Source organism: Lichenostomus cassidix, chromosome 8 (assembly GCF_008360975.1).
Source record: "Lichenostomus cassidix isolate B80296 chromosome 8, HeHo_3.0, whole genome shotgun sequence".
In the NCBI taxonomy this organism is placed as follows: Eukaryota; Metazoa; Chordata; class Aves; order Passeriformes; family Meliphagidae; genus Lichenostomus; species Lichenostomus cassidix.
In genome coordinates, this window is record NC_139489.1 from 24,807,484 (window position 1) to 24,833,536 (window position 26,053).

A 26,053-nucleotide genomic window follows, 5' to 3' on the forward strand; every position below is an offset into this window, starting at 1 on the left:
CCACCAAAGCCCTCAGAGCAATTGAGCCAGAGTAGGCAGCCCTGGGCAAGGAAGAGATGAGGTGGGAGAGATTGCCCCAGCTGAACTTCTGGCCTGCAACACCTCTCTTCTCAGTGGCTCTGGGGCAGACCCTCAGCAAGCACCCTGGAAATTCAGGAGTCGTGTGTAGGGACTTCACTGCCCAACCCAATCAGCCTTCTAGCACTTGCCCCGTCCAAGCCATCTATGGGTTTTGCTCACTCCAGAAGCAACCAGCATCTGCATGGTCTGCTTAACATCGTGCTGCCCCACCATGCTCTTTGCTCCATTCCTGCCTCTTAGCAGCCTGGTAACACCAAGCATCACATCCCTGGGAAACAGGTGAGCAGGCACTCAGCTCAAAGGCTCACAAGTGGCACATTCCCACTCTCCCTCCCACCCCTAAAAAGAAAACAGGCACACAGATATTTGCATGGATAACGAAGTACATGGCACCCATGAAGTTCACTTTTTTCCCTCCTTGGAAACAAACCCCAATTTTCCATTGCTCTTGGATCTGCAGCCCCAGATAATTTTCAGGTTGGCCAACCTTGCAGGAGGCACCACACATGAATTAAGGATCAGTCTCTAGCAGAGGAGTTGAAATCTGGGCAAAGTGCTCTGTGCCTTTGACTCTCAAAACAAACAAATGGAAATCACAGCAAACGGGAAGGAAAGGGGGAAAGGGAAGGGAACGACCCATGAATTTCTCTGGACTGCACTGACACAAAGGGAAAATAAAATTCACACAGAGTACACTCTTGCAGGTGATCCAGACACTGTCATGTAAGCAATCAAAGAGATAACCACAACAGAAAGAAAATCAAAGAATAAAAATTTACCCAAAACAACCCCCAAAATGGCATGAGCTAGGACATCCCAGAAATGCTGAGGTTTATCCATTAGGATCGCTCATGCTTTCAGCCCCAGTGAAATAAAATCCTTATGCAACAACTTTTCCATTACTTTTTTTTCTCCCCCACAAAGTGCAAGCAATCCCAGCAACCATTTTTGGATCTTATTTCTGGTTTTGTGTTTACCATCCATGCATATAATTCCCACCAGTCAGTCTGATCACATCCTTTTTTCCAACAAAAAACATAGCACCACCAGTCAGTCTGATCACATCCTTTTTTCCAACAAAAAACAGAACAGGGAAAGGGAAGGGGAAAAAAAAGAGAAAGTAGGGGAAAAAAGCAAAGAAAATAAAGTAACCCCCACAAATCAACCCCCAAGACCAAACCCATTTCCCTTTTCAATTTTTTTTAGGATCAAAACAGTGAGCAAACCAGACCCATAGAACAAAAGCTGAAATAACCAAAAGGAGAAAACAAGAGGGAGATTAGAGGGAGGGGAAAAACGAACAAAAACCCGAACACTAACAACCCAAAATAAAAGAAAAATAAAAACTAACCAGCTGAATTGGGAGTTGAGGGTGAGTTAGCCTGGCTTCCATGGGCTGACACATTGGTAGCCGTGACAGCCGTTTTGGCAGCATAAATATTGGCTTCCTCTTGAAATTTACCTATGTTCTTCTTGTACCGGATTCTCTTATTTCCAAACCAGTTTGATACCTAGAGCGAGTTCAAGAGAAGACAAGGAGGTTAAGGTTTCAACTCCATGAAGTGCACCTGGGTGAGAAAGGTGGATTAATTCAGGTTAAACAGTGCAGATTCTTTCCCCCCTGCCAGTTTTCCTAGCTGTGGAAGGAAGCACTGGGGTTGTGTGGATGTAACTGGCTCTGCTGTAGATGGGACCCTCCACAGGAACCCCTAGACCCACCCCACAAAAGTCTAAGATGGATACGAAAATCCATTACAAAGTCAAATGACCCTGAAATTGCACAATTTGAAAACAGGTATGCATCATTTTGGAACTTTTTATTTGCCTTCTCCTTAGTATCCCTTTGACAGGGCAGATACCCTGATTCCCAGATGCCCCTAACTTCCTTTGGAAAAGCCACTAAGGTTTTCAGGGAGAACACTCAGAGAATTGACTGGGGCCTGGCTGACACACAAGATTGCCTGGCTATCACTGAAGCTCTCCTTTGATCCATCTGAAGGAAATCAGGGCTGCTCATTGTCCAGCTGAGCTTGGCTTTGCAAGGTTTAGCACGAGCCACTGCATGAACCAGGAGCTTCAGATGCAGGATGAATAGGGAGCACATGGCTTGTCCTAAAACCTAATTTTGGTCCCAGGAAATAAGTGTATCCCCGGAAAGGGGTGGGAGATGTTTCCACTGTGTTTGCCCAGAAAAATGCTGATGATACTCCTGTTCACTTGAGGGCACTATGTCACACTGAACTATTCCAGAGAAGGCATGGGAAATGCTCAACCTACAACTTGGGAAGCAACTCTCTGCTTCTTCATCAACACTGAGCACAGAGAATCAAGGGAATGTCTTCCTGTGTGCAGGTCTCCAAGCAGGAGACAACCTCCAGCCACTACTGACCTTGTTAGAGAAAGCTCATCCATCAGGATGAAGGGAATGGGCAAATGTGGAGGATGCTGCAACTCTCCAGGAAAGTTCCAACACTCCTAGAATTGCTTGGAACTGAAATCCTGAGCTACCAAGACCAAGCCCTTTGGTGGGATTACAAGGACATTCTCCCTTTGCTTGCTGGTGAGCAAGCACATCAGTGCTCCCCCTTCCAAATAAACTGAGCAAGCATCAAGAGACACAGAGGACAGTAGCAGACGTTCATCCTTTGAAGCTCATGATTTTATTTTTTTTTTTATCTTAGGGATATTGTTTGGGCTGGGGTGTTGATAACCAAAACCCGTAAGCTTTTATTCCTGTGATGCTTTCCCTCTGCAGTGCTATTAGAGCATTCAGCAGCTTCCACAAAGAAGTGGCTTCATCCACAGATTTAATGGCTATTGAGCTGCAGGTATCCAACCCTGCAGAGCAGGAAGAAGAAAATATGCCCTGCAGAGACTTACATCAGCACCCAACCCAGATCTGTGAGCAAATATTTCGATGGCACCAGGAGCTGGTACTGTTGGCAAGGAGCTCCACTCCACCTCTGGTCCAGCTTTCTCACTAATGACAATGTGCTCCTTCCTGATTTTTCCACTTGGCCATCTCCCTGTGACAGCTTTTCTGGCTTCAAATCCTGGAGCCAGCGGGTGAACTCTGAGCACCACAGGGCAGGAAGTTGGAATATACAGCCACCACAACCAATCTGAATTTTAAAACTTGTGAAGAACCTACCAAATCTGGTCAGACTGAGTTCAGATAAGGTCTGTTCATGTCTTGCACACATTCATATGACCCATGTTCCGAATTAGTCTCAGAAAAACCAGACCTGGATGTGTGTTTGTTTCTACCTTAATTGGATGAGGAAGGGAGGCAGATCCTGGAGACAGGCACAAAGCAGCCTTGATAACAGCACAGTCAAAAACACATCCTAAGTGCAGCATTTCTCCTGGGCATTTTGTCTTTACGAGAGAGAAGTTGTAAGTGTGAACAGATGAATTAGAAGTGAGAGGGGAAGCATCGGGACAGCTGGAGCTTTACTTAAGCCAATATGTGCTGTCTCTTGGAGGTAACTCTGGGAAGAAGCAACGTTTGGGTCTTCCAACCCAGGGGAGGCAGTTGGAGTCACTCAGCAGGCACTCAGCACGGTGACGACACCTACCCTTGGATGCTGCTGCTCCTGCTGAAGGCAGACACGCTCCCACAAGGACACCAGATGCTGCTGCTGTCTGCAGTTTACTCAAGTGACGAGCAGGCACATGCCTGGGGCTGGGAAGCAGCCCAAGACAGGGAATGCCATGGGAGCCTGGAGGGACCGCTAAGCTCACGTGAGGACAAGCCTACCACAGGCCACAGGGATTGGCTCTCAATCACACAGCTTGCTCCAGAAAGAGGGGAAATAAAGAAGGGCAGGCCTGAGCAATGTATGGCTGAACACTTCAAGAACGGACTGTGCTCCTCACAAATCACAGCAGCTCCCAGGCCAAAGCTACAGACTCCAGGAACTATGTGGCTGCCTTGAGCATATGGAAATAATTCATCTGTCTTAACTGACCACCGTGTTGAGGGATATGCAAGCCAGGGAGATGTCATGTTCTGTAGCACAAGGGTAATGACTGAGAGAAATGACCCTGAGAAAGCCTGCCCTTACTGAGCACAAACTGTAACAGTTATACTCAGATCCTTCCCACCAGGAGCTGTCCATTCTATCCTATCAAGCAAAATCTGCAGAACTCTTCCTACTGCTTTTAATCCCTTGAAGAATGGACTTTCAGCTCAAACAAGCTCTTCTTCCAAGCCAGCCCAGCACTAATTCCTTAAGGACACTTTGCCTCTCTAGGTGCTGCCACATCATTTTGGTGTTGTCAACACACAGCCATCATTCCATGGAGTCTTCATACCTCCTAAATCCTGTCTCAAACTTTCCTTTTCCATCCATAGCTTCAATCTGCAAGTGCCATCTGCACTCCCATCCACTCTCACTAACTTGCACTAAACTGATTTAATAATTAAATGCTCAACACTGGACATGGCTGACTTGTCTGAGGTCTGGAATACCTTTCTCCATGCTGAGGCTTCCCATTAGTCCAGGCATTGAGCTCTCTCACCTGTGAGACTGTGATGCCACATTTCTTGGCTAGCTCTTCTTTGGCTTCCTCACTGGGGTAAGGGTTGCTGAGATGGGAATAGAAATACTCATTCAGGATTTCCGTGGCTTGCTTGTTGAAGTTTCGTCTCTTCCGCCTTCACATGAAGAAATGGTGGGAAACAGAAGAAAAGGGAAAGGGAATGAGCATCAGAAACAGGAATGCAGTTTTAGATACTCCTTAGTTTCCCCCTTCCTTCCCTCCTCCCTCTGATTCTCTGAGCATGCAGTGCAAGACTCGTGGCCAGGAAGCTTCTTATCTGCCCCTTGCTGGTGATTGCTCTTTCAGCACCTTCCAAAGCAAGCAAGTCTCCATCTCGAATCTATCACTGTATCCTCCAGCTCACAGGAGAGTCTGAAAACTGGCATCCAGCTCCTCCACCTGGGAAGGTGACTCCTGACACCTGGCTGTCGTGGCCAAAGACTCTGCAAAGCTCTGTGCTGAGGAAGCAGAGCGGGACATATCCTTGGGGAAGTCTGTTCCATTTACACCTAGGCACTATTACCTGTCTGCCACCTCCTTCCTTGTACCCTCAGTGAAGCTGCCTCTCCTCCCCATCGCAAGCTACAGCCCAAGCTGCAATCTGCACCTAACCAGCTTGGGAAATAAAATAATTTTACAGTAAATTGAAAATCTGGGACAATAAAAACAGTGGGAAAAGAACAGGAATCTAGAGGGGACAAGATGGCCTGGAGGATAAGCTTTCATCCCTAACTGAAGTGCATGTTTTCACCACTGAGGGTTGCTGCAATATGCCACAGAACTTCCTTCTGCCACAGCAGAACCAGGATGTGCAACTCTCAAGGTACAACTGGGAGCCTCCCTGAGACAAAGGCTGGATGACTTGAATCGCAGTCCCCTTCCCTGCTGAGCCGCAGACAACTAAGGGATAAGGAAGGCAAAAAAACCCTGCAGCTCAAGACTGAGAGACGTGGCCCTCCAGCTGGCCCTCAATTTACTCCAGAACCAACAAACCTGAATAACAAACCTCCCAGACCCTAACAATACTGCAGAAAGGTTGCATGGGGTGGACTCACCGTGCGTCCAGAAATCGCGAGCGCAGGATCATGACGGCTTCACACGTGCTCTGCTTCAGCTGCATCTGGATGGAGCTGAACTTGCGGTGGATGATGCTCACCATCCGCTCGATCTCCTTGGGCGAGATGGGCCTGGTCCGGCTCTGCTCGCGCAGCAGGTTCATCACGTGGGTGGTGAACTCGTTGCACGCCTGGGATGGCAAGAAAAGCAAAAGAAACCCCAGGATGGGAAGGTCATTCGATGGTGTCAAGGATGGGACAGACACAGTGTGGCTACAGAAGGAGACGTGAGTGGAGTCGTCACTGGCTGGGGCTTTTCAGAGCAGGCTCAGAGCAAAAATGTGCTGGTGCTCATGGAGAGAGGAATTTCTCTGGTCTGCCAAGCACAGGGCATGAGAGACTCCCAACAAACATGGGAAAGGCAGGAGCCAATTTCTTTGCTCTCAGGGGGATCATGGATGGAGCTGGGGCAGATGAAGCCCTAGGATTCATGTAAAGCATGAAGTTCCAGACACTGTTTTTCTGATTGAGACTGAAGAGCTACAGATTTATCTGAGGAGGACCACGAACCATTAGACCCACTGTTCCTCCTCCTAACAGCCGCACCAGGTGTCCTGCAGAGCCCCTTGTGCTTCACAGGAGCAGCTCCCAGAGAGACATGGCCCTGCTCTGTGCTCTTGGCACATCAGGTAAGAAGTAAATAAGGATAATAATTAAAGCCTGAGTGAGGCAGGAGCCCTGACAAATAAGGGCAAGCAGGTAACAATCCCAATTAGTTTGCTGCTGGCACAGCACTGTCTGGCTGCTCTTGCTGTCCCCATGCTGTGCTGTGAGGACAGGGCAGTGAGAGGAGCCAGGGGACAAGGGAGTTTTGAGGCCAAATGAAGGCCACTTCATTGCCCTCTCCTTCATCCCCATGAGCACCTCATGGGCATGATGGGATCCTCTGATTCCCAGAACCAAGCCCCGAAAACCAGGTTGAGAGCAGCACTTGGACAGTGACAGCTGGAGAAGCCTTTGGTGCTCCTGGGACACAGGCAGCTGCTCTGTGGACAGTGTCCCCAGCTCCCACCCCATGATGGGGAAAAGGGGGAACAAACACTGGATCTGTGGACTGCTGAAATGGGCTTGACTTGCTATGTCTCACCCCACCCTTCCAAGCTGAATTCCCACCATGGCTCAGACCCAACAAGGAGATGTCCCCAGGGCCAGCAGAGCCCTTCCAAGTGCCCATCCCCAGCTCCAGCCCGTGACTCCCATCTCCCGGGGCAAGTGCTGGCTGTGAGAGCTCTCAGCTGGGCATCTCTTTGCTCCAAGAAACCCCAGCAATTTCAGATCACTTCCTCTTGGCATGAAATAAAGAGCAGTAAAGGCAAAATCACCAATGAGTGCTGTGCTGACCCAGCAGCAGTCAGACACCAAGAAGCGAAGGGCTGAGCTCCCATCAGTGGGCTTCGAGAGAGTGGATGGAGGTGGAAAAACCCTGTCTCTTTGGGGAGCAAAAACGAAGCAGAAACAGGATCAGAACATCAAACAAACAAAACTCCCACCCAAGGGGAGGAAGAAGCAGAAGGTCTTTCCCTGAAACTTGTCCCTGTCTGTGCCAAGGGTCTCTCCTTGGACTTGGGTAGCAGAGGGTATGAGGTCTCTCCCTCTTCAGCCTGGGGTCTGAAAGGTGAGCCCTGATGTGCTCTCCACTCCCATCCATGTGAGATTGCTGAGGCTCCCTCTTGTTGCACATCCCTGTCTCTGTACCTTGAGGTAGTGACAGCAAGGGCTGAGGAGAGCCACCAAAGCCTTCTGCCTGCTCCCTGCCTCTTAGGCTCTGCCAAAATGCCTTTCATGACAGGACTGTGCTTGGCTCCTCCAACTCTGCCAGAGCCTTGCCTGGCCACCCTGACTCCAGCTCTAACCCCAGGGCACCCTTCCCTCAGCATGGCCCACATGTGGCCATGGGGGTGAGACATCCCCCAGGCTCACCCCAAATCCAGTTAGCCATGTAAAACAGAGGCTTTTCCTGGCTCTAAACCAGACACCTGAAAGCCTGCCTGGCCCACGGCAGTGAAGCCTGTCCTGCACCCAAAGAGGATGCATGACTTCTTGCTCACATCGAAAAACCAAAATCTCAGGGTGGAAACCACAAGGGCAAGGTGAGCAGCCCTGAAGAGACATCTGCAAAACATCTGGAAGCACTAGAACTGGTATTGAGTGTTGACCTGCAAAGCTCTTCATGAAATTGTCAGTGTTACCAATAGATGTGTTTACAACACAAGTAGTTTTTCTTTTTTAAGAATAATTTGCTCCATGAACAAAGATTTCTTTTCCTGGAGAAAGAGCTTTTCAAGCAGAAAATATATTCAAGGAAGATTTTGATTCAAGTCTTGCTTGCAAAGCTGTCATCACCAAGGCCAGCACATCAAGGAGGCCTCCTCCTTCATAGAGCCAATTTTGGGCAAGATAGCAAAGGAGTGAAAAGTGAAAATGCAAGGGGCAACTCATGCTGAGGCCCAGCCTAAAACCCCAACCCTCCCAACCCTAAAAGAGCATGTTCTTACTCCCTTACCCAGCTGCACTTGCCCATACACTCCCAACAATAGATGTCAGTAGTGATCCAGGCTGTGCAGATCCACGGCACCAAGCGGCAGCTCTCCCACCACCCCACGAGCACCACCCCTCCGCCACGAAGGAGCCTGTTACCTGCTCGTACTTCTCCAGCTCCGTGTGGTATATCTGTCGGATCTGGGAGAGTTTGGCTCTGTAGTCGGAGTGCTCCACCGAGTTGTCGGAGCCGGCTCCTCCAGACGCGGCGGCGGCGGCGGCAGCGGCGGCTGAGCCCCCTCCTTTCTCGGGGCCAGCCACCCCCTCGGCCAGGAGCATGTTGTCTAACCTCATCAGCTGGGGGTCCGTGGGCTCCTCTTCCTGCGCCCCCCGGATGCTCAGCACTGCAGGAGACACAATGGGGAGAGGAAAGCTGAGTCACACCCGGGGCTTTGCTCAGGGATGTTCATCCCAAGTTGGACTGACCCTATCAGGAAGGGTTTTCTTCCTTCCCAAAAGGTAGCCCAACAGGCAATCTGCACCCTGACGGTCCAAGTGTTCATCACCAAGTGCAGCTACTTGGCTTCCAGGGGCACTCCAGCTCCCTGCTCCTCTCCCTACGCCTTCCCCTCCTTCCCGCAGGACAGAAGTAGGGCAGAACTGGCAGCGAGCTCACCACAGAGCTAACCCAGAAAGCCACACTTTCTGCTCAAATAAGCAGCAAAACTCCTAGCAACAGCAACCAAAAAAACCAATCAAAGTACCCATTCTTGCTGCCAGAAGCAATAGGGACCATATCCCGACTCGAGCATGAGATGGGAAGTTGGAAGTCTCTAGGCCTGATCTCATCTCGCTCAGGGGTTCTCTCATGTCACCCAACATGTCATTTACATCAACCCCAGATGGCAGAGAAAGACGCACAGAGCCCAGGGCAACTGTGCCTTAGTTTCCACATCTTGAAATACGGACTATGGAGAGGGCTTCAAGTCCATGCTTTTAACCACACACTGGGAACACACGGAGAAAAAAAAAAAGTATGAAATAAATTTTATTCTTTGAAAAATGCCTTTTCTTTAAGAATCCAGTCGTTCCACTGATGCCTAAACCATGCTGAGGAAAGGAGCAACAACGAATTAATCCTCCCTGAGTGATTTCTCAAAAAGAGAATCTTCTTCCCCTCTTTGTGCCCTCCACCTCAATTACTGCTCCAAGTAGAAGTTCTTCCCCTGTGAGGGCTTTCCTGGAAAAACAACATGGGAGCATCCCAGCTACTTGGGATGTCCCAGGTCTGAAAAACTGAGGTGCCTATGTGCTCCCCCTTGTCCCCCTCCACGGTCTGCGTTTGATCACAGAATGATAACTTGAGATTTTCACATGCACGGCTGCATAATAAGTGACAAATAAAATAAATCCCTGATGAGCAAATAAAAAAGGCATTTCCTAGGATTAAACAATCGTATTTCCCCATCTCATCTGGCACAGGGGCTCTGAGCATACACAACCCATGAGAGCACACACTCTTTGCACATCCAGAGCTGGGAAATGCTGTGTGGATTTTGCTAAAGCCGTGCCGCTGACACCTGAGAGGAATCTGACATCCCCCCAGTCCACGGCACAAACAAGAGCAAGCGATTCTCCCTGTCGTTTAAAACAAAATAAAAAAGGCAGTGGAAAATCAGTTGGTAACAAGAAGTAAAACTAGAGTAGCTAAAAACCCCAGCAACCACCATGCATGGTCTGCAGTAAGTTACAGATACAGCTATTTTCTGTATAACGTTGAAGGAAAAGACCCTGTTGAGAGGTTTGGTTAACACTAAAAAGAGCTTTTTTTTTAAAGCCTCAAAGCCTACTGAAATTACTATTTTCAGGACATTTCATTCATTCATTTGATTTTATTTTATTCATACATTTGGATCATTTATTCATTCATGCATTTATTGGCATTTTTGTGATTAAAATATGCACTGTCAACAAAGGTAGGAAGGCAGGCAGAAAAAAGCCCAAGTACAGTAAAACTGGAACTAATAATAAATAATTCCACGCTAGGGAGGATCGTTTCTATATGGAGGAATGAGGGCAGAGTGCCAAATTTGAAGCTGAGCCCTCAGGAGACAGGACCAGCATCTCCCCCCACCATGGGAGGCTTCCCATGGCACCCAGCCACAATGAATAGATCCAAGGGGAGAGGACAGATTTCATCAAGAAAATGGTTTGGGGTCTACGGTCCATAAACTGAAATATGAGGCAAAAGTAGCCAAATTCCTTAGAAAGAGAAGAGGAAAATTGACAGGCTGCAGCAGGGAGAGAGACTTGCACGAAAATAAAGAGAATAAATTCCTATTCTTTCAGGACCAAAAAAAAAAAACCTCAGTCAATTAAAGCACATCAAAAGCCCAAATACAAAAGGAAAGCAACACAGGTTAAAAATAAAAAAAATATTAAAAAACACCTCAAATAAACAAATCAAAAGCGGAGTTGCCAAAACAGGCACATCTGGATTTCAAAAGGGAAATATTTTTAGATTAAAAATCTCAGGAATCATTGACCTGACAGGTAGGCACGAGTGATTAATTAGTTTATGTTTTGAGAGCTGCTTCCTGATGAAAAGTGCTGTATATTCCCGGGAGCTTTATTCCTGTGCCACACGCACAGACCAGCACCCGCTGGGTGGGTGCACTCCCAGCATCTGATGGGGACACTTGTGTCCCCCAGAGGAGAACCCTGAACCCAGCCAGGGACCAGAGCCAGCCTGGGCTTGGCTGCTCACTCAGAATAACGCATGGGAGTAAATAAATGGAAAGGCCAATGTGTCTAAGCAGGACTGATGCTGCTTATTTATCCCTGAAAGGCTGTGCTCAGCCGAGGAGAAGACAAAATGATTATTTAAAAGCTCCTTTTTTATCTTCCTAGTGCTGGACCCAGCTCTGACACAGCTCCTGCCAGGATGCCTGGGGTGTTGGGCTCCTTGGCAGCTCTGACCCTCCAAACTGTCCCCTGTGCTGGGATGAGGCTCTGCTGGCTGGGGGGTTTGGGATGAGCCAGGCAGCACCCGACCTGTAGTGCCTGGGCAGCTGACAGCAAAAGAACCCTGCTCTCCCACCAAATTAAAACAGAATAAATGAAGCAAAATGATCCTCAGTGGTCCAAGGGGCTACAGGCATGCAGGGATCCACACGTCCCCCATTTGCTGCTCCTGATTGAAAAAGGGGGAAAAAAGGGAAGGACAAAAAAAGAAAAATAGCGACTGGCAGCTGGGGGGAGGAAAATTCCTGCAAGACTTTCTGTCCTTGGCTGCTTTCCTGCTGGCTCGGCAGCCTCTGGAGCAGTGGCAGTTGCCACTAGATGGTGCTCAGCCCTCGCCCAGGTCCCCTGCTGATCAAAATGCGTTTTTATATGTAAATATATACACACGCAAATATATATTTATATATATGTGTGTGTGCGTGTGTCATATATATATATATATAGGGTGCATCTTAAAAGCAAACCTGTGCCCTGTCCCCGCTTGCACTGCCTGGCTGGTCACGGAGCAGATCTGAGGAGCATGGCTGTCACAGGGTCACCATCTCTGATGGCAGCAGTGGGAGCAGCTGGGGACCATGGAGCCACCAGCCTGTGGTCTGGTCATAGTTACCACCAGGGTCACAGAGACCCCTTCCAGCAGCTGGAAAATGGCTCCCAGCTCACACACTCGCTCCTTCTCCCTCCTGAGGAAGGGATCACAGCCACCAGGGTTCAGAGGACCTCAACACGTCCCAGGCCTGGGCTGGCTCGGTGGTGTGGCTGCAGTGCAGGACATGGAGAGTGGCAGCAGGACTGACCTCAGAGAAGCAGGTGAGATGACAAAGCCAAAAATAGCTCTTTGGCTCCTCGCCTGCCCTGCAATTCAGGGACATGGGATGGAAACTGCCTTGAGCCACCAAAGCTTCCAGATGCTCTAAGATGCTTCCCACCAACATCTCCAAGGAGCACCTGCAGAGCAGCCAGCCCCATGCTCAAGTGAGATGTGCAGCCAGCACCCCACATGGCCCCACACCGTGGCACCTGGTGTCCCCTGAGGTCACACAGCCTGAGGGACAGCCAAGGGTGACGGGCACAGGGCAGGAGAAACTGCCCTTGCCAGACACCTTTGGAAAGGACAGCACCCTAGGGATCGTCTGGGGCTGTGCAGACACCTAAGAAACCCACACAGGACAGTATTAGACTCCTCTGGTACTCCATGCCACCATCCCCTACCTTATTTACTCCCTTTTCCTGGGAGTATTCTTCCAAAGGAATCTGGAAAACTTAGGAGCTGAGCACACACCTCCCTTCTCCAAATCTAAAATACCTCCACTTAGCAACTCTTTCCCCTTCACCCCTTCCAAACCCTCCAAATTAGAGGTGTGAAGACAACACAGACAGAACTACATCACAAAGGCAATCAAACATGCTGGGGGTGATGGCAGAAGCTTACAGGAGACTGTGGCTCAGCAGTGACAACAGCAAAGGACCTTCAAGCTCCATCTTTCTTCTAGAAAGGGCAATTTATCCTACTGTGGTCAGAGTCCTCAAGATGTGGGAAGCAGGGGGCTGTCCAAGCTAGACTCCCAGCACGGGATATATCCCCTCACAAGAGGGTACAGAGTGTGGTGTTAAGACATGATGCCAACCCAGGTTGTGACAGTGAAGGAATGGGTGCCCCAGAGCCAGCACAGCTCTTTCTCTGCTGACTTCAGCAGTCAAAACCATGGTCCTGTGCAATTTCTGTGACTGCCTGGTTAAGATTCCCTCTGATGACATGAGCTGGCAGTTCCTCTGCAGCCCCATTTGCTGACACCACCAGCCAAGGGCTGGACCCAGTGGCTGGGCGTTTAAACAAACCCACCCTACAAAGAAACCTGCTGGGTGGTTTTAATGAGTTCGGGAGGAGCGCTCGCCCTCCCACCCGAGCTCGGCTGCTTCTGGATGAGTTTTTTCATGGTTGTTTCTGCCCATTCCCAACTTGCTGAATTGCCTTTCCAGGGGGACATTTTAAAGGAGAAGGAGATTTCAAGTAAATGATTGCAACTTATCGAAAATAATGTGCTGCTTAGCATCGGAGACAAGCATCCTGGCAGGCAGAAATGGGAAGCAGTGCCGGAGCAGATGGGAGCAATTACGTTGTGATTTTCAGAAGGGTTTTCTTTCCTGCCTCCACTGTGCCTAAGATGTACTGGGAGGGGGGAACAACCCACCCAACAACGGAGTTTCAGGAGAGGCGGACAGACAAGTCCTCTGTCAGGCTGTGAGGGCACTTTGGTGTGACTTTCTCATGGGGAAACCAGAGATGTCCAGCGCTAGTGGAGCTCTTCTGGCTGCTCTCACTATACTCTTGCATGGCCTCAAGTGGGTGAGATGCCTTCTTCCCCACCATCTGCCCCAACAACACCCAACCCATGCACCGAGGTGCAGCCCAAATCCTTTCCTGGACCAGTGGCTGCCTCTGAGGGTGGTACAGACAAGAAAGGCATGGCAGCTCCTCCCTGGGAACTCCAAAACTCCTGCACACACCCAGGCAGCACACAGCTGGCTTTGAAACACACCTGGAACATCTTCCAGCTTTCTGGGATTTAGCATTGGAAACATTTGCCTGGGGAGACCCAGCTTCAGGAGTTACACGAGCTCACTGGAAAATGCTGCTTTCTTTAAACATATTTTTTCACAGCTCCAGGTCTAAACAGCCAGCAAACACAGGGACAGCTGCAATGTCAGCAAATGCTCCTCCTAACAAAACCAGTATCTAAACACCTTATTTTAAATCTATCTCAGTATTCCCTGGAGCCTGAGACTACATTTGTGAAGGCTGAGAACCAAAAAGAATTGAACTTGGGACAAGAATACTCTCACCTGCCTCATGCCTGAGGACAGTTACACATTCAGGGACTGTGTCTTCCTCATACTTGTATGTGTAGTCACAACCAAACCAGGAGAACTGGGGTTTGCTTCCTTGGCTGATCCACGATGCTCTTCCCAAACTTTCTTTGTGCAGAAAAGTCCCCAGACTCCATGAATCTACCTAAATTCCTGGGGTTTTTTTCCTATCCAACTGTATTTGCAGACTACTTTGTTCTGCAACAGCAAATCCCCCACACCAAGGAAAATCCAGTGTCTTAGTTCTTATCACAGAATCCTGGAATGGTTTGGGTTGGAAGGGATCTTAAAGATCATCTCATTCCACCATCCCAGGTAGCTCCAAGCCACATCCAACCTGGCCTTGAACACTTCCAGGGATGGGGCAGCCATAGCTTCTCTGGGCACTCTGTGCCAGGGCCTCACCACCCTCAGGCTGCTCTCTTTCAACACAAAGTTGCCTTCAATATCCAACACTCAGAAGACAAAAAGTCTCAGAGCTTTGTGGAGGATTACTAAAGCATCCCTAGCTGTGTCTTCTCACTGCCAGGCCAAAGGTCCACATGACACAACAGAAATGCCTTCTTGGCAAAGCACACAGTGCCCACCTTAAATGGGAATCACAATCTTTGTAACAAAGGTGGAGCACTTCAGTGCCAAGTAATCACTGGAGTTCTAAACCCTGGTTGGATATATTCACCATGTTTACGTAAAGCCACTGAGAAGATCAGCATCAAAATGCATTTACCTATTTCCAACATAAACAGAAGCTGGAATTTCTAAATACACAGACACACGCCCTTCCAGGGAGCAGGAATTAAGAGGAGCTAATGTTTTTTTTTTTCTTACAATTGACATTAAAGTTCCCCTCCTCACTTCAACCTTTCCAAAACTTACAAATGGATGAACAGATTTTTGCTCAGATTTTCCAAAACAGGCTGCCGTGAGATGAGGCATGGAAAAATTCAGCTGGCAAAATGGTTTTTTGTGCATCTACTTATTTATTTATTTCCCAGAAAAAGGAGAAACTCTGTGAAACCAATGGGCCGTTTCGGCCACCAAATTTCACTGCCTAAAGCCAAAATAAACCAAAACTCCCAGCAACAAATCAAGAGAGAGGCTTGTACCCAACCCATAAGCACTGCAAAGCCACTCTGGATCATCATAAACCCACCTCCTCTCCCAACACAGGAATGTCCTTCAGGGCTCTCTGGAAACAAAGCAGAGAGATGCTTTTAAAGGTGAAGAAGTGTTCCTTTAGTCCACAAAACTGTGACAGGATACTCCCACAGAGACAGGAGCAAGTCACATCAGTTCAGAGTAATGGTCTGTGTAGCCCTGGAGGTCAACTCCAGCCATGGCCAACAAGCCCAACTGGACAACCAAGCAAGGCCATGTCCAACAATAGAAGCATCAGATGCTCAGGGCAGCAGCACATCCCCCAGCTCCCTCCTACCCACCACCAGTATGGAAATTTGCATCACAACTCAAATTCAGATCAATCAAAAATGTTCCCTGAATGAAAAATGAAATCTCCTCCCACTTCATTTTATCAATTTTTTCTCTCTTTTTAAAAAAAATAAAAATTTGGGTCAATTTCAAAGCAATCAAACTGCATTAAAATGTAACTTTAAATAACAGTAACTTCCCATTTTTCAGGGGTGATGTCCATATCATTTGCTGAATCCAATGTAAATTAAAAAAAAAAAAATGCTGAATTCCCCTCAAACCTCAACTTTGGGGTGTGGGAAACAGGAGAAGGGAATTTATCACATGCCAGAAAGTTTCTCAGCTCCCAGCAGCAGCTCTCCATCACTTCAGGAGGATGCAGCTTGCATGTGCCACGGAAGCTGCAGAAGAGAGACACTTATTTCATAGTGCTGGCAAAGAGTCTGCACCAGTTTTCTCCTAACCCTATCCCAAATGCCAAATGAGTTGCCATAGCAAGCGAGGATCTGGCAGCAAAACGATCAAAAGATCTGGAAAATTATTACTAACATATTTTGTGAAAAAAATATCCCCCCTAAATTGGACAATGATCGAAAATAGCCACAAAAAAAGGGCACAATGTTGCTGTGATTACTGAAAACCAGATTCTCTGTGAAATGTGACTCCATGGGGAAGCTGAATGAACACAGATGAGCTTGTCTTTCCAGCCCTTCCCTGTATCCTGCTCCTGCTGACCAGTTTAGCTCATGGCTAGTAACTGAGCCTGGTATAGAAACTTCTCACACTGGACCCACATGTCCAGTTATTGCTAGGTTCTGGTTGAGTGAAACATTGTGGATCAAATTTTAAAATTTTCTGGTTTTCTCTTTACAGTCCTGATGCCAAAGCCATGTTTCCTCGTGGATGCTTTGCTGCAGGCTGGTGGGCTTTGGCAGCAGGAGTCCCAGCTGGAATTTTCAAAGCTGATATTTGGGCACAGGTAGCACCTCTTGAACCACACACAGATCATTGAGCAGAGGGTTTAGCAGCAGAAAACAGGCTGGAAATGCTTCCAAACATTAAAAACAAGGCAACCAGAGCCAAACACCCAACCAGTGGAAAAACCCCCTCCTCCCCTGCACTCACCCCAGCTTCAAGCCTGCCTCTGCTGTGTCCCACAAAGCACAAACTCTCACAGCTCCACCTAATTAAGCACATCAGGTTCCCCCAATAACACACTGAGAACACTGAGAACCCAATAACACACTGAGAACAACTCATCACCCCAGAGCCAAACTCTGGGCTCAGAGGGCTCAACGCTGCCTTACTGGCACACTCTGTCCTTGGAAGAGCACAGATAAATTTTGGCCACACCCAGGTCCCATCCCCATGCCACTGGGCACCTCACAAATCCTAAGGCCAGGCTCATGGTCTGGCCAGGAAGCAGGCTGATGCTGGGGAGCAATGCTGAAGCTGGCTGGAGCAATCCCACACTCTTATCTCACAAAGCAGTTTTCCCTTTCCTGAAGCACGGCAGGATTAGCAGGCTCCAGTCACAGGCTTGAATCATAATCAATCCCTTATCTGCATGGGCAAACCCAGCACATCTCAAACTCTCCAGCTGCATTGACCACACTGTAAGGGAGAGATGGTGCGTGGCCATCCAGCCTCCTCCACCCCACCACGGCCAGGACCAACCTCCAGCAGCTCAGAGCAGCAGTAGCAGGAGTTACAGGAAAGCAGAGTGAGGTTCAGCACTGCTCTGCTGCTGGGCCAGACTGGAGCAGATGTGACCCAGCTGATTGACCATGGGCTGGCCTGGCTCAGGGGAGAAACATAAACCGTGGAGAAAAACTTCAGTCCCTCTAAGAGCACCTGTGCCAGGACTTCACCTTTTCCTGGTGGAGTTTAGGAGATGGACCCAAGTCTTGCACCCAAGAGAACAAATGGTCACTGAGGGACAGAGCAAGCCATCGTCGTCTCTCCAGGAAATGAGGAGGATCTGACACTCCTCATGCCTGGAGCCACATCCCAGCCTGGAGCATGGTGTGGGCTTGGGGCTGCCTAAGCCCTGCAGGAACAAATCAGCAGACAAAGGCTGGGATTGCTCCCAGGTCAGGTCCAGCCATAAGCCCCCTCCTCTGAAGGGGGAGTTGGGCTGGGATCTGCGCAGTGCTTTGCATATGAATTCTCCTTGCTGAAAAGAAATGGGTTCTTTGAATGAGCTGAATCTGTTAATGAGAAGCTGGGGCCTCCAGAGCTCCTCTGAGGACAAGGGTCCCACTTCGACTGCCCTAGGCCAAGCCCTGATACCCAAGAACAAACAAAGAGAGGTTTTCCCCTAGAAGGAAGCTGCCTTTCCAGCCTACTCCCCTCTCCAAAGGTCATCTCCCCTGGACACACTGCAAACGGCTGCTCGATGCACACAGTGGATGGGGCAGGAAAGTCATAAGTGAAAAGACTGGCAGAAGCCCAGGCTGAAAAATTTCATTTCAGAATCCCTTCTCCTGCCATCCTTCAAAAAACATGACCCACGAGACTCCATCCAAGGAAAGCTGGCTTGGAGCTCATCAGATGGCACTGTCCCACTCAAGGCTCAGGTTTGCTAAATACTCTGAAGGCAAACTGCTGCCCATTACACTTCCAAGAGTGCTGCCACTCTGCTGCCAAGTTGATGGCCTTGCCATGGGCTACATTCAGGACTTTGTGCAATACAGGAGACATTTTCCAGGTCTTGGAGCCAAGCCACTGCAGGGAATTCACTCTTCCCTCCCTTTCTCTCTCCCAAAGTGGGCAGCACAGAACCACGACAGACATCTTTACAAAAGCTGGGGACAGACATGGAACTGCTCCCACTGCTGAGTGCCCTGTGGTCACATCTGTCCCTTCACTGCCAAGGGACCTCCCTGCCCCCCATTTACAGGCACACTCTCCACTCAGAACCACCTTCCCATTTCCAGTAGCAACCTTCTGATGCATCCCAAGAGCTGAGTGTAGCCCTTGTCACGCTTCTGCTCACTTGAAGGCAGCCTCAGTGCTGCCTTATATATTATATATATTATAATAAAAATATATACATATATATATATATATATTTGGCATGAAAACAAGAGGGAAACACAGGAGAATGAAAAAAAGCAAGGATTCTCCACCCAGGGTAAAACCTCAGAGATGGGTTTTGCAGTAGGAAAACTACTGCCCTGGCAAAGGGGAGACTGCTGCATATGAGTGGGTCAGAAGTGCTACCATTGGTGACAGTCTCCTCTGAGGTTCAGCCATGGTCCACGGTCTCTGCCTTGTGGAGGCTGGACATGGCTGATCTCTGACAGACAGGGTCTCCTGTTCCAGAACTATTAGAAACCATCCCTCCACACAGTCACCTCTTCCTAGCCATGGTAGCAGGCAATCAAAGCTGTCCCCACAAAAAAACTAAAATGAGGATATGAGGATAGCTCAAGTGCAAAGCACAAGAAGCAACCATAACCAGAGGTACAGAAATCCCACCCCAACTCTTGTTGCATCCATTTAAATGCCAACATATCCAGCACTGGACAATTTCAGGTACTCCTTTCAATGTTAGAAATGTTACAAAGGTGACAGAACCAGAGCCAGCCTCCCTGGAGCCTGTATGCATGTCATCCCTGTGTGGTTTTGAAGTACCAAAACTCTCCAGAACTACATGTTCCTTTTAATGCCTTGCAGACTTCCCTTACACACAGGGTCAGTGGTGGAGTCACCATCCCTGGTGGTATTTAGATGTGGCTCTAGGGGGCAGGGTTTAGTGGTGGAGTTGGCAGTGCTGGGTTAACAGATGGACTTGATGATCCTGAAGGCCTTTTCTAACCTAAATGATTCTATGATTCTAGGTCTCTCTCTCCATGCCATACACTGATCCCACCATAACCCACCTGAATCCTCCTCTTCCATTTGCTTGGTTTCCAAGCTTGTCCCACCCACACCACCACAGTGAGGTGACATTTGCCCAAGCCCAGACACTCCACCAAGCTCCCGTGGCTAAGATGCCATCCCAAACCCAGCTCTGCTGCAATCCAACGACAGCAGCAAACAAAGGAGCACATTTTTTGCACGATGCTCAGTCCCTCGCGCCACCGCGCCGACCTGCTGAGCCTGGCGTCAAACCCGGTCCTCGAGCGCGCCAGACAAAGCCCGACTCTTTGAGAGGCAACAGCCGGTCGGCAGCGTTTTAAGGCCAGAAAACAGCTCTGAACGTTCAGTTCCTTCTTTAAATAGAGGCCCCTTCTGTAAACGATCTGTTTGGACAGGAGGGAGAGTGCTGCAAGTCCAAGCGCTTGTGAAATAGGATCGGCTGCCTTCGCTCCCGCTCCATTCAAAACATGTGGGGGGAAGAAAGAAACTCAAAACTGGCAAGGCAAGACAGGAGGAGAGAGCCCCCACACGTCCGCGCTGCTGGGATGGTGAGAGACACCAGAAAAAAGTAGGGAAAAAAACTGAAAATAATCAATTAGTGGCATTCCCATTTCGAGGCGCCTGTGTGTGTTTAATTATGTTCCATGCGAGAGGCTGTTGACGCAGATTTCCGTGCTGTGGGGTGGTGGTGTAACGGGATCCGGCTCAGCCTTCCACCTCGGACAACCCCGCTCAGGGCTCCACCAGCGAGCTCACCCATCCCCAAGGGCACAGGGGCCTCACACCCAGCCCCATGGGCCAGACAGACGGACACACAGCTCCCCCTGCTCCTGCGAGAGAGGCCCCGCCAGAACCAGTGAGGAGATTAAAAAGGGAGCAAGAAAAAAAAAATCTTTGCCCAACTCCGGCTGCGTCCCAGATCAAAGATCATCTCCAGCGAGGCCATCTGGTCCTTGTAAATGTAAAACCAAATTGAAAGCCCTGCCCTCACCTCCTCTGACTCCCTCGGCAATATTGCTTTTACCAGCCGGGATGGCCAAGGAGCTCGCAAAAGGCATCTGTATGTAATAGAGAGCCCCCGTGCAGCTGGGCTGGAGGCTTCCAACCCCCCTTTTTGTTAATCACCAAGCAGAGGTAAATGTTTTCTTTGGATCTCTACGGGCCCTTTTATTCCTCAGGCCTCTGGGAAGAGTCCATGGCAGCAACCCTGGGATGGAGGAGGGCTGTTCTGCATCCCCACTGCTTCTCTGTGGCTGTGGACCAGAGAGGACCCTGTCAACAGGGACACACTGGGAGGGAAGATGACCCCACCACCCCAGCAGTGTCCCCACCACCACAGAAGCCATGCATAACCCTTCTTCCCCAGCCTAAACAGGTTCTCCTACCACCATTCCCAGCCTGGGATGCAAAAGGGGACACAGAGCCTGACAGATAAATAAATAGCCAGAAAGAAGATTGAACCAAGCACTTCCAAAAAGGGGGACATCTGAGCCAAAAACTCCTTGTGGAAAACCCGACCACTGCCAACTCAAATACTCCAAGCTCAACTTGAAAGGCAAGTAGGATCCGCTATCGAGAGAAGAAAGCTACACCGGAGACGTCGCAGGCAAAGAAGAGGCAGCTTGAGGAATTCTTACCCATCAAGCTTTATTGTGTTATTCCAACTAAGCACAGACAAAAAGACAAATCTCAGCTCCCTACTTTCATTTATAATTGAACCCAGTCCAGAAGGATGGAGCAAGTACCATCTGTAATGCAGAGTGCATTAGCAGCCGGCAGAATGAAATATTCAAATTACTGTAGGCTACCTCGCATTTCAATGACAGGGTTACAAAAACCTGACTTGTAAGTGGATATTGGACTGGAAGAACAGAAAGTTTGTTTCTCCAGTGCATGAATTAACCTAACAAAATGTTACTTTCCAGAAAAAAAAAGCATTTGCATGGGTAATTCTGCCACATATCCCAACAGACACACGAGAAAAAAAAATATTATTCCATTTAGCTATCCTAATTGATATGTTGTCCAGGGAGATGACAAAACTCCTGGAAAAAAAGGGCAAGGCTTTTCCTTTTGGTTGGAGACACTGCATAAATAGATGTAGGTGTGCACAGCACTTACCAGCACGTCCAGGTCCTGCTCACAGGGATGCAGGGCAGCAGGAATGTGCATCCTGGGCTGTGCTAGTGCAATACCTGCACGGGCTGCAGCCTTTTGATGTGTTGCACAATTTGAGTATGCAAATCACCCCTTGATTTTCGTGCTTGTGCCTGTACTGGGATCCATTCGTTTTGATATCGTTAATCAGGGCTGCCGAAAAGCCTGACACAGTAAGTGGCTGTAGCCCCTAGCAGTAGTCAAGATAGAGTGACAGGCTCCATTTAAGATGTCACAGCATATAATAAAGTGTAAAACTATACTTAAAATAAACGAGATAGAAACAATAAACTTGACTCTGGGTTTGAACTTTCTGGGAGAGCAGCAGAGAGATGTGAGCACGTGTGTGTGCAAAGAGGCACAGGGCTGGGAAGGCTGGAGGGGACAGGTCACCCCCCACCCGCTGGCCAGGTGAGAGCAAGGAGAGCTGCCTCCCACATCCTCTGAAGGATCCCAGCTTCTCAGCAGCTCTAACATGACATCCAGCCTGCATCTGGGAACATCTCTGGCACTTCTGGATGTAAAGGAGCAAGAGGAAGAAGACATGGAGTCCTAACTGGGATGTGCCAGCGACCAAGGGGATGGCCAGGCCAGGATGGGCATGTGACTCCATCAAGGAGAACACTAGAGCTTCTAGCAGCTCCACAGAGAAGAAGGGATTTACCCACCTGAATGGAGACTGGGACAAGTCAGTCCAAGTTACCCTTCCATCCTAGGCAGCCAGGGAGCACCACCAGCTCCTGGCCATGCTCCTGGGATGTCCCTTCCTCTCTAACTTCAGGTGGGATGGAGAAGCAGCAAAGTCCTCAGCATTTCCACCCTGGGCTTGGCCATGTGCCCCAGGACCAGAAGCCATGGCAGATGCTGGAGCCCCTCCCTGGCAGGATGAGGATCAGGCCCATGCAAGATGGCAGTGGGGGAGATACTAAAAAAAGCTCAATTTCACTCCCCAAATAACTTCTCCACACCCCAAAACCTCCTGCATGCCCGACAGCAGCTCTCGGTGCTGAGACAAACCAGTCGCTCTCCGTCCTGCTAAGCAGTTAAATTAGAGAGTATTCAATTAATAACAGCTGAATATTCTGTCACATTTAGGAAGATGTATGGTAAGACAAGCGAGTTGTGATGTCTGTGACAGAAATGATAAAAGTTCTCCCGACACAGCCTGGCAGATACTTGGCTGGAGGAACCGCTTGCTCTCATGGACTCCAACGTCAGCACAGACACCAGGCCCAGCGCCTCCTTCAAAGGAGACACACTCCAAATTGCATGGGAGAACCGCTGCCAAAATGGCTTGCAGGCAGCTCCCTCCCTCCCTCCTTCTGGAATCCATCTGAAATGCAGGGACGAGACCCTGGAGAAGACCTTGACCAAGAAAGGTCCGAGGCAGCGCCTGCCAGCTGCCACGTGGCAAGCAGCACTCAGCAGAAGCTCAAACCCCCCCATGTCACCTAAGGACCACCCCGTAACACTCTTCCAAAACTGCCTCAGTTTACCCTTCTGCAACAGGAACTGTGCTCATACCCCAGGCAACCCACCCCAGCAGGGAGCAGGGCAGTCCTGGCATGACACCATGATCATGGAGGAACACCTGCTGTCCAGCAGGGCATTCTGCACTTAATGAATGGATGCTGCATGGTCAGGGGACACACACAGCAGCAGTGCTTTTAAGGCTGCCTCCTTATTTTCTGGGGGGTTGTTTTTCACCGGTGTTGTTTGCGAACACAGTTTTGTTGCTAAGAAACTACCTTCATACTGCTCGGAGAGCAAAGACAAAGCAACCGTCAAAATAACACCCTATTTTGACAGTAGCCAGATCGTAACCATAAATGATCCATTTTCCCTGCTCTCCTGTATGCTCATTAATGTGATCTAAATACCATAATCCCATATATAACCTGCACCCTATACGTTCACACGCACTGTGCCAGGACCCCATGTGCAGGGGGCTCCATTGTGTTTATTCATCCTCAAGTAAAAGCTGAAAGAAATTAGACCCAAGAAGAGGAGGGGGATCCCCAGGGAGACCCCACGGCTCCCTTCTAGGCAGGAACATGGCACAAGGTCTTTAAGTAAGAGATACATGAGAAATAACCAGGAGAAGGTAAGACCTCTGCCCATGGCCACAGCAGATGGCACAGCCCTGGTTTGAGGAGAAATGCAATTATCTGTTGGCTTTGGGTTTGTTGGGTGGGGTGGGTTGGGGCTACTTTAAGTCCCAGGGGAGAAAACAAAATCTATTCACTGCTCAGTTTTCAGTATGTCTGTGCCTTCTGCTGCTTTATAAGTGGGGACATCCTGCCACATGGGGAAGAACAGAGCACTCCCCCACCATCACCTTGATACATGTATGTTCCCAAGCCAAGTCCTTGGGATCCTGAAAACCACTTTGCCAACGTATCCTCTTCCTAGAGCAGGAGAACATCGCCGCCTTTCCTGCTAGAGCATCTCTGGGCCCTCTTTGCTCATCCTGCTGCAATCTGATGTGAAAAGCAATGTGCTGGCCTCCCTCAAAACAAAAAAAAACCCCAAAAAATAAAACAAAAAAACCCCCAACCAACGAACCAAAAAAAAAAAAAAAAAAAAGCAGGAAATGGGCAAAGGCACATCCTGGGTGGCAGCAGCTGCAGGAAGATGCTTCTTGGACTGATCCAGGGCCATCCAGAATGAAGCAATGGTGTAGTGAGGTGACCTACCCACACTGAAAGCAAGAGGAAAGCCCATGGCCTGTTTGCCATGGATCTGTCACAGCTGATTTAAGGGCAGATGGAAAGGCAAGTAAAAGGTGAGGCTGAAAACTGCAACCTGTTGTGCCAAGGCAACCCAAAGGCTCTCCTGTGTTTCAGCAAACTCGTGGTGCAAGAAAAAATGTCCAGAATCACAGCACAGTCATGGTGGCTTTCACCACCCTGGCAGGACAGCAAACCCGCCATCCTTGACAACCACCCACCCCTGGCAAACACTGTCTTGAGAGCCACTCAAGAGCACAAACCCACTGCCAGCAAGGGATCACCTTGCTCTGATTTACACCCCTCTGATTTACACCCCTGCACTGGTGCAGCAGCAATGCCTGCAGGCAGGGATCACCAGGGCTTGGGAGAGCCGTGCCTGCCTCGAATGCTTCTTAGGGCAAATAAGGAAGAAAACTGAAGCTGTGGGAAGCAATCCTGCAATATCTGGGTTGTTTTTTCTCCTCCCCTGGGCCAGCTGGAGCACGGCTCTGGCTGATCCTTTGCTCAAGTGCAAGATGTTTCTGCACATACCCAAACCCCAGCCCAGCACCAAAGGGCCCATCTCCTGTGGAGCAGCAGCTTGCCACGTGTGCTTTCCCTGCCAAAACCCTGAGCTCCACCCCACAGTAGGAGAAAAAGGGAAGGGTGAGAAGAGCTCTGTCGAAACCCACCAAAGCCTGAACATTTCCCTGCAGCAGAACAAAGCCCTTGGAAATCTCTTCTCCGCTTGGGTCTCCCGACCCACATGAAAGCGGCATTTTTCTGGGCTAATTACACAGGCTGCTCTAAGCCTCCTGGCAGAATCCGAGCTGCAAAGGCAGACATCAAAGGGCTCCCAACTTTAATACAGGGAGCAAAGACGGAGCAGTCCACAGGAGATCTCTCCCTGTTGCTTGCACTGGCCACCTGGGATGAATGCTGGAGGTGCCTCAGTTCACAAGACCCCCCAGTGAGGACAAACGGGGAAGAGTGGCACAGTTTTTATTTGCATGACAGGCTCCCAGCAGGCACAGGCAAGGAGAAGGGGCTGGTCCTTGCAGGGCCAACCATGGTCCCAGCAAAGCTTTCCGAAGCCTCCATTCAACAGAAGAACCAGCTGTGGAGCCTGTCTGCTGTCTGGGATAGGCAAGTCGTGGGGAACCAGAGAGGCCAAGGTAAAGCTGCGGAAAAGGATGGGACAGGACTCATTGCCACACACCTCACACAGGTGACTGCCATCATAGGTGGTCCGAGCATCAGTTCCAGGCATTGCATGCCTCAGTTTTCTCAGAACTAATGCATCCATTGCACCTGGAGCCTCTGAGATGGCATTTTCCACACAGGTACTTCCTACTAAACAGCAACTTTCTAGAGGAAGCCTTTGTCCTGCTCAAGTGGAGTCACAGGCTGTGCCTGCAGCTCCTGATGGACATGAGCTCTGCTGCTTCCTGTTCATTTAGCAGAGAGAAGATGCCTTTGCTGTCCCCTCCAGGAAAGGGACACCAGGCCCAAACCACCAGCATCTCATGGCCATCTGCCCCACTCCTGGCCCAGAAAGTGGCCAACTCTCCCAGCCTTCAGCAGGTCACCCTAATGAGTTGGGTGTGACCTGCATCGGATATGACTGGGGAAGATGAAGCCATCCCACCAGGCCCTCCACCCCAATCTTTCCTCCCCTCCTTTGGGCTTCACAAGGCCTTGCAGCACAGCCAGAACATGCTCTACAGAGCAACCAGCCCTTGTTCCTTCCCGCTGATGAGCGCATTGAGTTGTTTCCAA

The 26,053-nt window shown here is 49.4% G+C and overlaps 1 protein-coding gene and 1 long non-coding RNA gene across 3 annotated transcripts in view; both read right to left on the reverse strand.

Annotated features, from left to right (window-relative positions):
- The window catches only part of PBX1 (PBX homeobox 1), a 129,005-nt gene that overhangs the window by 18,245 nt on the left and 84,707 nt on the right, over positions 1-26,053 (reverse strand). For both annotated transcript variants that reach the window (XM_085068520.1, XM_085068518.1), the window contains exons 3-6: positions 8,379-8,623; positions 5,682-5,872; positions 4,606-4,741; positions 1,433-1,592 (exon numbers count right to left, since the gene is read on the reverse strand). In XM_085068520.1, coding sequence (XP_084924646.1) covers positions 1,433-1,592; positions 4,606-4,741; positions 5,682-5,872; positions 8,379-8,623 — 732 coding nt within the window. The remainder of the gene's footprint in view (positions 1-1,432; positions 1,593-4,605; positions 4,742-5,681; positions 5,873-8,378; positions 8,624-26,053) is intronic.
- LOC146434133 (uncharacterized) lies at positions 780-1,423 on the reverse strand. The gene is made up of 2 exons (XR_014853845.1): positions 1,126-1,423; positions 780-1,088 (listed from the first exon to the last, which is right to left on the reverse strand). It is a non-coding gene; the product is annotated as an uncharacterized LOC146434133 (long non-coding RNA).